At 45.8% G+C, this 13,001-nt stretch overlaps 1 protein-coding gene across 1 annotated transcript in view; it reads left to right on the top strand.

Moving 5' to 3' along the window:
• The window catches only part of MMUT (methylmalonyl-CoA mutase), a 29,837-nt gene extending 26,485 nt beyond the window's left edge, over positions 1–3,352 (top strand). Inside the window, exons 11-13 of the mRNA XM_067544948.1 lie at positions 656–803; positions 919–1,086; positions 2,950–3,352. Of these exons, the coding sequence (XP_067401049.1) occupies positions 656–803; positions 919–1,086; positions 2,950–3,078 (445 nt within the window). The 3' untranslated portion in view covers positions 3,079–3,352. The remainder of the gene's footprint in view (positions 1–655; positions 804–918; positions 1,087–2,949) is intronic.
• Positions 3,353–13,001: the final 9,649 nt, after the last annotated feature.

Here is a 13,001-nt window from a genome sequence, read left to right as displayed (position 1 = left end):
TCCAGCTTTTTTTTTTCCAGGACCCCTCTGTTAAACCAAACCAATATATTCATGCAGAAAACAGCCTATAAACCAGGTCAACATGCAGCATTCATAATTTTTTACAGAGCAGCTCCAAATCTGTCCCAGCATTGTTAGTGGAGTGCATATGATGGTGCAGTTGTGACTCCCATTTAACATTAACAGAGCAGAATAAAAGGATTAGCATCCTTATGCTTTAGGGACTGCAATGGTAATAGATAGACAAAGTTATTTTATAGGTCACTTCACCTCTAATACCTAGGACTGAGGTATATATTGTGCCTGGTACTCAAGCACCTTTGAAGACAATGGAACTACTCATGCTTAAAGTTAGATGTGTTTTAGTACATCAGGCCCCAAGTAGTATAAGATTTTTGCTTCATTAAACAGCAAAGCAGGGATGCAAATCTGCAAACATAAGCAGCGTTTTATTACTCAAAGCAGTTTATAAAGGGAATCTGCCATTGTCCATACAACGTGAAATACTAAAATAGTGGGCATCTGCATATACCAACCATGAGTTGGTTGGTAGTGAAATGTAAGGTGCAGGAGTAGCCAATAGCAGCCTGTCTTTTGTCAGCTCTTTTAACGAATTACAGTGACTTAGAAGAATAACATGTATTTTTTAAATCAGAGTAAACAAGTTCATGGAGCGTGAAGGGCGCAGACCTCGTCTTCTTGTTGCCAAGATGGGTCAAGATGGCCATGACAGAGGAGCTAAGGTTATTGCTACGGGATTTGCAGACATTGGCTTTGATGTGGACATAGGCCCACTTTTCCAGGTATTATTTAATTGACCCTGTCCCTTAATGTATTTTGAATGCAGCTTTTTTCCCCTACAGTACTTGTTAAGTATTCACTTTAGCACTAACTGTTTGCTGTTTAAATTCTCTTTAGACACCCCGTGAAGTGGCCCAGCAGGCTGTAGATGCTGATGTGCACTGTGTGGGTGTGAGCACACTAGCTGCAGGTCATAAAACTCTTGTTCCGGAACTCATCAAAGAGCTGAACGCACTTGGCCGTCCAGACATTCTTGTCATGTGTGGAGGTGTCATCCCCCCTCAGGTACTGCTCAGCACAAATATACCTTCCAGTTGTAAGAACACACAATTTCCATCTGCCCGGTTTTGATAGCTATATCCCATGTACATCATAGGGGAGTTACAATGCTGAAGGCTTTCCTGCAGAGTAGTTAGTTCGGGTCACTTTCAAGTTTCATGATGGTGGCTGATGTTAGTTTTCATGCAGGGTAAGCCCTAGTTTGTCATACCTAACCTGTTCTGGCTTAACTTGAAAAGCTTCTGGCAGGATAAAGCACTAAGCCGCTTGTGTTTAGAAAATACTAGCATCATGGGTTTGTTCTCATATGGACTTTTCAATTGTTTCCCAATTTATAAATTAGAATTTTTCATCTCAGCACTGAAGGCTATTGCACTTTGTAGAAGAGACAACTGGGCTCACTCTGCATTAGATATATGCTCCCAACTCAGCTCTCTCCAGAGACTTTGGAGCTGTGTTTATTCTGCTCAGAAAAAATAAAAGTTCACCCCAGTTATGAACAGTGTATAGTAGTTCCTATTTTCCATGACTGGTTCTCCCAGGGGCCGTTACTGCTCTGCCACCTAGCACAAATGTTCCCAGTAGATAAGCCTAGTCTTTAGCCCTCCTGAGCAGCAGGACTTCACTTGCTTATGAGCCAGCAGCCATGGTGGAGGAGCAAGAGTCGCTTTCCAAAACTGCACGTGTAACAAGTAGGAGTGGGAATGATACGTTCAGCCTGTTACTTCAAGAGTAGATAATTGTTTTGTTTATAGTGCCTTTCACCCCCAAGGAATGCAAACCACTTGGCAAATTAAAGGCCAGATCCTGCCTTAGAATACATTATTTGTACTGAGTGTAGCACCTAAGAACCCCAACCATGGATCAGGACCCCATTGTGCTAGGCCCTATACAAACACAAATACAGACACCCTAATTCCCTACTTACCCGCCTTTAACAAGCTTGATATTGGCCACCCTTCCATTCTGCTAATGCTCCCTAGCTTGTCCACCGTTTTTCAGATTCCTGCACACTCAATTCCATGCCCAGAGTCCCCACATGGGGAAAGGAGGGAAAAGGTACACTTTACGGCGGTCCGGGGGGCCTGGCCCAGGCTGCAACCCCCATGGGTATGTGTGTGGGAGGGGGCCCGTATTACAGGTTTGTACTGGGCCTGAAAAAATTATGCTTGGGCCCTGTCCATGCCTTCTGCCATGAAGCCCTCTAAAGCCTGGTATGACCTTTCAGAGCTCAACAGCTATGCCCTTTTCTTGTCAACATTTAAGTCCCTTTAGAATCCTCTTCTGCTGTGCTCACTGGAATAAGTCAAGTTGACCAGTATATAAATTACCTGTTGTTGTTCCCCTTCCTTGACTTCTCTCATTCTTTTGTCCTTAGATTGTGAACTCTTCAGAGTAGGGACTGTGCTTAAGCATTTGGAAAACTCTTAAAATAAATTGGCTGCTACCACAGAAGTTTAATGATAATTATTTAACTTTAGTATCCTATGGAGGGCCCAAATCCTAATTTACAAACTCTCTCCCACTTAAATGCAGTCAGCTCTTGGGTGAAACATAGCTGCTGTTAACATTACACAACTACACACACGCCAGTTTAGAAGGGGAAGTGAGAGAATATCTGAATCACTTCCAATGTCCTTTTGAAAACGTCGAGGAATTTGATGTTAAACGACTGAACTCTGACCGTGAAATGGTTCAGAAATAATTTTGTGTTTGAGCGTCTATTATGCTATTCCCAGCGAATGCTTCTGTTTTCTGGAAGCAGTTGCAAACCTTCAATCTTAGTGCTCTTTTGAGGGTTACTCATAGATACTGTAGGGATATATTTTGTGTTTCAGTATTTAACTATTTCAATCTCTCTCTGAACAGGATTATGATTTCCTCTATGACTCTGGTGTTTCCAGCATATTTGGTCCAGGGACTCGGATTCCAAAGGCAGCTGTACAGGTGCTTGATGATATTGAGAAATGCCTGGATAAGAGGCAGCAATCTATGTAATGCTGAAATATCACATCACAAAATCAGCCTTATGATAACCATTTACAGAACATGATCAGACATCAGCTAGGAAGAACCAACCACATAATTTTGGTTACAATGCCTGGCGCCCCTTGTATGCTTTCTAAGAAAGTTGTAAATTCTCAGGCATGTTCTATCTGTGAGGAATATTTCATGATTGTGTATATAAAAATTATCTCTAAAGGTACAAGGGAGTTCAGTAAAATTATTTAAATTCTTTCAAGAATTCAGCTAAATAAAATATCCATTCTAATATTTTGGCTCGGGGTTGGTTGATGTTGTCGTCGTCCGTGTGTGTCCCCCCCCCACCACCACCACCACTAGCCTGTTTTGCATGTAAACTTTTTTAAATAAAATTTGTCATGTATTTGGCAGGTGCTTTAGGCCCACAGATGTTCAGGTGAAATCACCTGTGTTCAGCATAGAGGTTGTCAAATGCAGTAGAGTTAGTGGCATTTGGATGTTAATGCAGTAAAGTCTAAGGAGCAAATATTTGTCTGTTTTTACTTTTAGTTGGAAAGTTTTATAAGAAGATAAACCGCAAACACATACACAGACACTATAGTATGTGGCAACACCTATCTGCAGCGTAACCCATGTGGTCCCACTGTGCCAGGGGAAGCCAGACTGTGAGGGAGGGGCTCTGCACAGCTCTGCTCCAGCCTGCAGCTCTACCCTTATTGTATCCCTGCCACTCCTCCACTCCACGAATGATGCCAGCCTCAATGTCCCTTCTCTTATGCCTGTCTGTATCTTTTTCCAGTGTTGCCTATCCTATCCTGTGAAGCCACCCCCTTCTCCTCCGGCTAATCCCTCCTAAAACCTCACTTTTGTCTCTTCTGCAAGAAGGGAGTTTAGATATTTTAAATGAGAGGGGACCTAGCAGAGAATCATCACAATGCACACAAAGCAAAACAAGGAAGTGTGAAAGAGGATCAGCTTGTAAGCAGTCTCTTGGGAGGACCCGTTCAGTGTGCCTTTCCACAATAGTAGGCCACACAGCCTCAGTGCCTCTTAAACTGTGCCTCTGCCCTCCAGCACTCCTGCTTCTCAGTCTGAGCTCTGCAGTGGGTCCTACTAGAGCAGATTTGTGTTTAGAAACTACCCTCTTCAGGGATCAATGCATTCCCCAAGTGTCTGCTGTGACTCCATGCAGCCTTTTCAAAACAGAGGGGTGTATTAGTCAACTGGAACACGGCATCAGGAAGTGCTTAAGCTAGCCAAGAGAAGCAAAGGTTAAGATTGTCCATTCTGGCCACTACCAGGGCTCCACCCAGCCAAGCTGTTGTAGAATCCATCATGGCTATGTCTTTGTCAGTCCCAGGTGAGAGCTGCTGTCTCTGTGAGCCCAGTTCTTATCACTGCCTCCCCTCACCTCTTGGTCCACTTTCCTTCTCCTGCTGAGCCATGCTGAGTTCACTTGTTCCGCTTGCCAGAGCTTCCCATCGGAAGTGTTACTTGTTTAGTCATTGGGGATCCTGGGTCTTTCAGGAGTCTCCATTGATATGTGTTGGTTTCAGCCAGTCCTTAACCCATTCATATCATCCCAGACAATTACATGATTGTGGCATTCCTCTCTGCAATCCGGACTGGTGTGTAGCTGTGTCATCCCAATTCTTCACTCTTGGGCCCTGATTTACCCCGCTTTGCTGTGTGAATCACCCACTCCTGGGTCAGCCCATGCTCAGCCTCCTGCATTTAATCCGTCCCTTACCTAGTGAAAGAGCGCTTTTGACCAGCCATTCATGGGATAGACCCTCAGGCCCAGATGCAACCCCAGGAACTGCCGTCTTGCAGGGTTCAATGCTGCACCCTGCAAGCTCATTTACACTTGTCCGTCAATTTATCAAAGTAATTGATATGCACCAGCTCTGTCACTCTGAGATCTCTGCATACACTCAGTCCACATGCACTGTTTTAGATAAAACAAATACGTTGATTGATTACAGCAAGATTTTAAGTGAATCTAAGTCAGATTATTAATAAATCAAGGAGCTAATCACAACTAAAAATAACTTCTGTCTTAACCTAAGATTAATATGTCAGTCTGTATGCAGCTTACCACATAGGCTGGTTGCAATGCCTCTTGCAACTGGGCCCCTCTTCCCTGGGGGTAGGTTCTCAGTCTTTGGTGTTGCTTAGAAGATGGATTCCAGGGGAGAGCCAAGAGACGGATGCCTCAGCTTTTAACAAGTTTCCCCAACACCCCCTGGGGTCAGGTGATCGGCCCTGTGCGGCAATGGACATGATTTCTTCCACTTGAGCCAGAGTGCTCACAGGTGCTTAGGCCAGTCCATTGTTCCTTTATGCATGCCTCTGCTGGGCATGGAAACGCAGCTTTGTGTTCATCTGCATCTATTCAAACCATGTGAGACACATTTGGGGATATGACACAAGCAGTTTTATAGCTGTACATGTGTATGACACTACAGGAAACATGCTACCATAACAACAAAAACACCTTACATGGCAGACTTTGCATCAGACAACACACATGAACAAATGATGCACAAATCACACCATAAGGGTGTAGATGGGGTACAGTGTGTCACAATGACACACACCCCTCCTGACTCCTGCTCTCCCTCAGGAGCAGCGTTTTAACCCTTCTGCACCCACTGGGTAGCAATGCCAAGGTGATGAGCACAGAGTCATAAAGAGAGTTCATAAAAAATATCGGACAATTCCCACATTCGTCACAGAGATCCTACTGTTCTAACCCATATCCATCCTCATCCCAGTTCATTGTGCTGTTTGGCGCACTCACACTTTGTGTCACATCTTACCAAGAAATTACAAGCTCTGTGGGGGCAGGTACCTTGTCTTTTTTTTTTTTTTTTTATTATTCTGTAAGGGACTGCAACACACTTGTGAGAGGTTCAACAACCCCATTCCTTATGTGAAATGAAGTCTCCTGCAGCTGGATGGACTACCTGCTGCATTTACAGATCCTATAAATAGCATCTCCTGCTTGTTTTGAGGATTGAAACTGATGAAATCTTTAATTAAAACAGGCTGCCTGATGGAGTGTGTGCACATACAACCTCAGCCCTGCTCAGAAGGACAAATCAATTGACCTGCTGCATTTTTTTCTTTATCTTAAAGTTAACAACATTGATCCCAGTCAAAACCTGTCTCTAGACTCCAAAGGCTTTTACCCTTGATTGTATGTGCTCTGTTGATTCTCTTTATGGCATATAGCAGTCATGGCCAAACCTGCGGTGAGTGTGCAGCTTGAACTCTCTATGTTCTCCCCATTCTCTGTCTACCAGACTGGGGGGGAGCTCCTCCAGGTGGAGCTGAAGCCCTGTGACCCACTTCTCTGCAGGGCAGAAGCCCCTAGCCTCACCACCCCACCATAAGGCAGAAGCCTACAGTTCCCCACCTCTACAGTCTGGTAGGCCCAGAATGGGGTGGGGAGGAGTGTGCGCCTCTGGGAAATACTTCCAGGTTGTGCGTGTCTTGCGGCTCTTGAACTTCTGAAGATTATCATATGCGGCTTGGAGGGACAGTAAGTTTGGCCACCCCTGGCATAGAGGCTAGTGGTATTGTCTGCTCCTGCACACCCAAGTAGTGATGGAAGTAGAAAAACACCTGCCTTAGGATGGGATGTAGCCTCCTGGCCAGTAGCACAGGCCTAGCCACAGTGTTCCATGCATTTGTGACTTCTGAGCTCAGTTATTGCATTGCTTTGTGATTTTTCTCCCTGCATATCTTCCCTGCCCCTCCTCAATGTGTATGATCCAGATGGGTTTTCTCTGAGTCTCTCCAACTAACTAATGCACATCTCTTGTCTCATCTGACCTTTCATACAGTCTCTCTTCAAAACTTTTTACACCCTCTGGGCCATAGCCTGCTCCCATTGAAGTCAATGACAAGATTCCCATTGACTTCAGCGGGCGTAGGCTCCAGCCTTTTAACTTGCCAGAATACTCTGCAAAGCACTTGATATGGAGTGAAGCAGAGTGCGGTCACGCTCTCGTCAGATCAGTGTGGGAAGACACGCTGGGTACATCCACTCTGCAATAAACCTGCAGCACCGAGTCTCAGCGCCACCTGGGTAAGCTGACTCAGGCTGGCGGGGCCTGTTGTGGGTCTAAAAATGGCAGGGTAGATGATTGAACTTGGGCTGGAGCCTGGGCTCCGAGACCATACCACCTTCTGGCGTCTCTGCGCCTGGGCTCCAGCCTGAGCCCAAACATCGACACTGCCATTTTTTAGCCCCACAGCCTGAGTCAGCTGACCCGGGCCAGCTGCTGGTCTGTTATTGCAGTGTGGATGAAGGCAAATGCTATCGAAAACCTGTGCCTTTAGAGCATCTGCATTAGATCCTCTGTGCGAAGGAGAAATTAGCTGAAAACTCCTTCCAAACAGGTCACAGATTCACTAGCTGGGCATTCAAATGTGAGAGGCCAAGGTAAACCACACCTCTCCTTGGTATTCTCAGCTGTGAAAGGGGAGTGACACCGAGATCACTACTTGTGTGTGTAAGGCCAGGCCGCCTGCCCCTTCTTCACACTGATGAGCAGTTAATTTCAGCAGTAAACCGGTTAACGTGAGAAATAGTTCACCAATGTGAGTCAGAGGCTCGTAATTTGACCCTTAGCAATTTAGCTTTTGAATTTTAATAATGAAAATGTCCTAATTTAGAACCAGAACTAGGGAACTCAAAATGTCACTTGTTTCTGGTGGCCAGTTTGTTCCTTTCATTTAAGATTTTGGACTTCTTAAAATTGTTCAGCTTGGCTCTTAGTTGTAGAAGTTTTCCATTACTTAAAAAGTGAATTTCTAGAATAACTTACTTCATAGAGCAAACCCCAGCTAAGCCCTGTTGTGCTGGGCCATGCACATATATGCAGGAGTCAGTTTCTACCTTGAAAAGTCACAAGCTAAATAGATCAGACAGACAGAGATGGAGAAAGCAGGATGATTCCTATTTGGCAGATGTGAAACAGAGGTACAATGAGGTGAAGTGACTTGCCCAAGGTTACAAAGGAAGTCTGTGACAGAACTAGGAACTGAGCACAGAGACTGTGTCACAACCCGCGCCCAAACCACACAATCAACCTTTCCCCTGCTCCGTCCATTATTTGTATGTGGGTAGCTCCCATAATATACTAGTTGCTGACCCCGCGCGACTTCCCTTCCCTCCCTCCCCCCACAGTTTCTACCCGCTAAGAATTCCAGTCTGAGAACATTACATCTCATATTCAAAGTGCTTTACAATCGTGAATGATGGCACTTTATGATTGTCTGGAGTCTTTCATCAAAAGAGCCGTGTTTTGCAAAGTGGGGCGTGGAGCAGCGGCATTTCACAGGTGGGGGTAGGGAGGGGAAGGAACTGAGACAGTTTAAATGACACACACAAGGCTAAACAGCGCCATGGAACAGGGCGGGGAAAGGAACCCAGATTGCCTTTACACAGGCTCCTGGCGCTAACTACTCCACCACATGGTCTCTTTCAAATAAATTGCTCTTCTGCCTCGGGGAGGTAAGGGAAGCAACTATTATTCCCATTTTAGAGAAGGGAAAACTGCTCCAGAGAAGTGAAGGGTCAGAGTGTAGTTAGGTGCCTACACATGCAGCTAGACAGATTTAGTGGGATTGTCAAAAGTTCCTAAGCAAGTTAGGAGCCTAACCCCCCATGGATTTCAGTGGGATTTATGCACCTAAGATGCTTAGGTGCTATTGAAAATCCCACTGGCTGCCTATTTGCATCTGTAGGTGCCTAAATACCTCGCAACATCTGGCCCTCGGTGATTCGTGTACGGCCACAGCTGTACTTGTTCTAGTTACGGCAAAAACAGTGGGCCAGATTCATCCCTGGTGTAATCCCACTGAAATCCCTTAGCCTGCAGCGGCGGTGTAGCACATGCTGAATGAGTGAGACCATAGTACACTCAAGGAGCAGTTGGGGCAGCGGGGGGCACATCCCTCACTGAAGCCTGCATTTTACCTTTGAAATAGCCCTTACTCTTCGTGTTCATCCATTGATCCTTCATCCTAACTGCTGAGCAGAGCTCACTCTTGACAGACATCCCTGCTACAGCCATTGGCAGGCTCTAGTCCCAGCCATACAAATAAGTGCCCTGAACCTGTTTATGGCTCTCAAGAAGTTAGCCCATCACTGCTTCATTATTTGTCCTTTACTTAGCCCCTGCTCTGGATTGTATTAACCATCCACAGCTCCTGTGAATTTTTTAACCTTGGCCAGTCAAGCAAACCGTAACGTATTTATTCATACGGGAGGCTGGGGGCTCTTCAGTTTCCTGTTCGGACAAAGGATTCCCCTCACCCCTCGAAAATATTGGGTGGGATTTTCCAATTAACCTAAGTGATTTAGGAGCACAAGTCCTTCTGAGTCACTTAGACGTCCATCCTTCTGCATACACTTACCTCAACGCACTGTGAGTAGTACTGGGGCGTGAACTCAGAGGCAGAGCACTTTATTGGGGGACTGTATGCTCGCTACCAACTCTCCCCACTGCAGATTGGCCTGGTTATGGGATTTCCTCCCATGCTTTTCTGGGGGTTGGCCCTTTAAATCTAGCAGCCAGCAGCAGCTGTGGTTCTAAAGTGGCACTTGTGTAACTGGCTGCTGCTCTGTCCAGTTCATTTGAACTAGTGAATGCTCTTCACTCCTGCTGCGTAGCCCCTCCCCTTTCCTTTGTGAGGGCTTTTCCCAGCCTGCGAAAGAGACGGCTCAGTAAGGATCAAAGACTCCCAGGGCCAGGTTTTCAAATTAATTTAGGCACCAAAATAAATGTCCAGACTTTCCAAAGCTCTTAGGGTGCAGAGCTCTTAAAATCTGGCCCTCGTTTAGGTTCCTACCTGTACCTATGTACCCAGGATATTGGTGAAGGAGGGAGCACAATGAAGGGCTGATTTGGAAGGGGAGAGGGAGAGAGAGTTTTGGCGTCATTGTGGCTATTGGGATTAATTCCACCGTACACACTACTCGTCAGTTCCCTGCTCCACGCCTGCTTACACGGGCTTTCAGCAGGAAGGGGGAAATTTCACTCTAAAACCTAGCTCATTGCGTTCTTGAGCCACCTGCAGAGATGATGTGAGCCACGGTTTCGGGGTAACTGCACCTGTGTTCCCCCTCCAGGGTCCACTAAAGGCACCCACTTCAGGGTTCTGGCTTGCCGCCGTCACCTCTATTGGGCAGACCCCCATGTGTCACTGCGTCCTGACCAGCAATTTTAAGGATGCACAGCTCCTTGCTTTACACTGTGATAGCCCCAGCAAGCCAGACTGCCTAACCAGGCCAGCGCATTTGAAGGCTGTGACCAGTGTATTGCTCGCAGTTATGAGTTCCCACACTGCTCTTTCTACGCAAGCACATTTATTCTTAAGGTAAAAGCATTACAGAGAAAACATATTCAAAAAATAAAAGCCCCTGCACGCATGCTAGAAAGCTTACCAGGGGTCACCCCAATTCCAGCCTAGGGCTCTGGAAGGTTTTAGTCCTTCAAACCCACAACTGGGTTTTCTCCGTGGTTACAAGTGATTCCGTATTAGATCCAGAACAAGAACGCCCAACTGGGCAGATCAGTCATTTCCTTATGCAGCTTGGGCCTTTGATCTTGGTCTTCTGTCACAGGTAGTCAGCAGACAATGACCCCCTCCTCCGGGCATAGCTTCAAAAGTTTTGCGTAAGTGGGGGTGGGAGCTTGCATTAACCTCTCCCTAGGGATTCCCCAGGAAATCCACTTAATACCTATTGAGCCAAAAGTCCACACTTGTCCGGCACATTTTCAATATAGTCGTTTGAATTCCTTAGTCTTACATCTGTGACATCTCCCCCCAGGAGGTTACATACAGTGTCAGCCCGCAATAACGTATACACTTGATACAATAAGGGCTTTTAAGGAAATTGCAGGAAATTGCCATATCTGTCACAATAACTATCCTGTCTCCCTCCCTAGCCCAATCAGCCTGCTCCACTCACTCCCCAGTCCCTAGCCAACTCCTACATTCACAAGTCCCCACATTCCCCCTCACTTTCTTTTTCCAACATCCTACCCCTTCCAATTTTTCTCAGTGCCCTCCATTCTTCTGCATCCCACAGTTACCTCCTCCCCCTCATCCTGCCCTCTGCACCCCACATTGTCCTGTGTCCCTCTCAGTTTCTCCCTGCCCCCCAGACTCTATCCTGAACCTCACATCCCCTGTACAAGAACATAAGAAGAGCCATACTGGGTCAGACCAATGGCCCATCTAACCCACTCTCCTGGCTTTCAACAGCCGCCAGTGCCAGATGCCTCAGAGGGAATGAACAGAACAGGGCAACCATCAGGTTATCCATCCCCATTGTCCACTCCCAGCCTCTGGCAGTCAGAGGAATAGGGAAACCCAGAGCATGGGGTTGCATCCCTGCCCATCTTGTCTAATAGCCATTGATGGACCTATCCTAAATGAATTTATCTACTTCTTATTTGAATTCAGTTATCATTTTGGCCTTCACAACATTCCCTGGCAACAAGTTCCACAGGTTGTGCGATGTGTGAAGACGTACTTCCTTTTGTTTGTTTTAATCCTGGATTAATTTCACTGGGTGACCCCTGGTTCTTGTATGTGAAGGAGTAAATAACAGTTTCTTACTGACTTTCTCCACATCATTCATTATTTTATAGACCTCTATCAGATCCCCCTTGGTCATCCCTTTTCCAAGCTGAACAGTCCATATCTTTTGAATCTCTCCTCATATGGAAGCTGTTCCATACCCTCAATCATTTTTGTTGCCCTTCTCTGTACCTTTTCCAGTTCTAATATGTCTTTCTTTGACATGGGGCAATCAGACCAGGACACAGTATTCAAGATGTGGACATACCATGCATTTATATAGTGCCATTATATTTTCTGTCTTATCATCTATCCCTTTCCTAATGGTTTCTAACATGGTTAGCTTTTTTGACTGCTGCTGCACGCTGAGCAGATGTTTTCAGAGAACTAGCCACAATGACTCTCATATCGCTTTCTTGAGTGGTAATTTAGATTCCCATCATTTGTATGTATAGTTGGGATTACGTTTTCCAATGTGCATTCCTTTGCATTTGCCAATATTGAATTTCATTTCCCATTTTCTTGCCCACTCACCCAGTTTTGTGAAATCTCTTCGCAGTCTGCTCTGGACTTGAGTAATTTTGTATCATCTGCAAATTTTGCCACTTCACTATTTATCCTTTTTCCAGATCACTTATGAATATGTTGAAAAGGAGTGGTCCCAGTACAGACCCCTGGGGGACACCACTATTTACCGCTCTCCGTTCTGAAAACTGACCATTGATTCCGACCCTTTGTTTCCTGTCTTTTAGCCAGTTACTGATCCAGGAGAGGGACTTCCCTCTTATCCCATGACCCTTTCTTTTGCTCATGGGCCTTTGGTGAGGGACCTTGTCAAAGGATTTCTGAAAATCTAAGTACACTGTAGCCACTGGATCACCCTTGTCCACATATTTGCTGGCCCTCTTGAAGAATCCTAATCGATTGGTGAAGCATGATTTCCCTTTATAAAAGCTGAGTGGATGCTTCCCCTACAAATTGTGTTCATCTGTGGGTATGTCTACACAGCAAAAGGCGACTCGGGCTTGAGGGGCTTGGGCTGCAACAGTATAGACGTCCGGACAGATCTCACTGCTCACAATTGTTTTGTGTTCTGCAGAAGCAGACCCTTTCTCTAAGACTGCCTCGTTCCGACTGAGCTGCCGGAGCGTAGAGCCACTCTCTTATAGCATCCTTTCCTCAATGTGCATTTCTGGATGCTAGCCCTTTAAATTTCACAGAGGCAAGCAACTGTAGTCCTAAAATGGCCATGGTAGCTCTGTCTCTTCCAGCTGGCGAGTGTTCTTGATTCTGACATGCGAGTCCTTTCTTATTGCTGGGGAAATGGCATCTTC

Source organism: Emydura macquarii, unplaced genomic scaffold, assembly GCF_026122565.2.
Source record: "Emydura macquarii macquarii isolate MOO-44397 ecotype Brisbane River unplaced genomic scaffold, CSIRO-AGI_Emac_v2 contig_1039, whole genome shotgun sequence".
NCBI lineage: Eukaryota > Metazoa > Chordata > Testudines > Chelidae > Emydura > Emydura macquarii.
The sequence above is the reverse complement of the archived record's forward strand: the minus strand, read 5'-3'. Positions and strand labels throughout refer to the sequence as shown.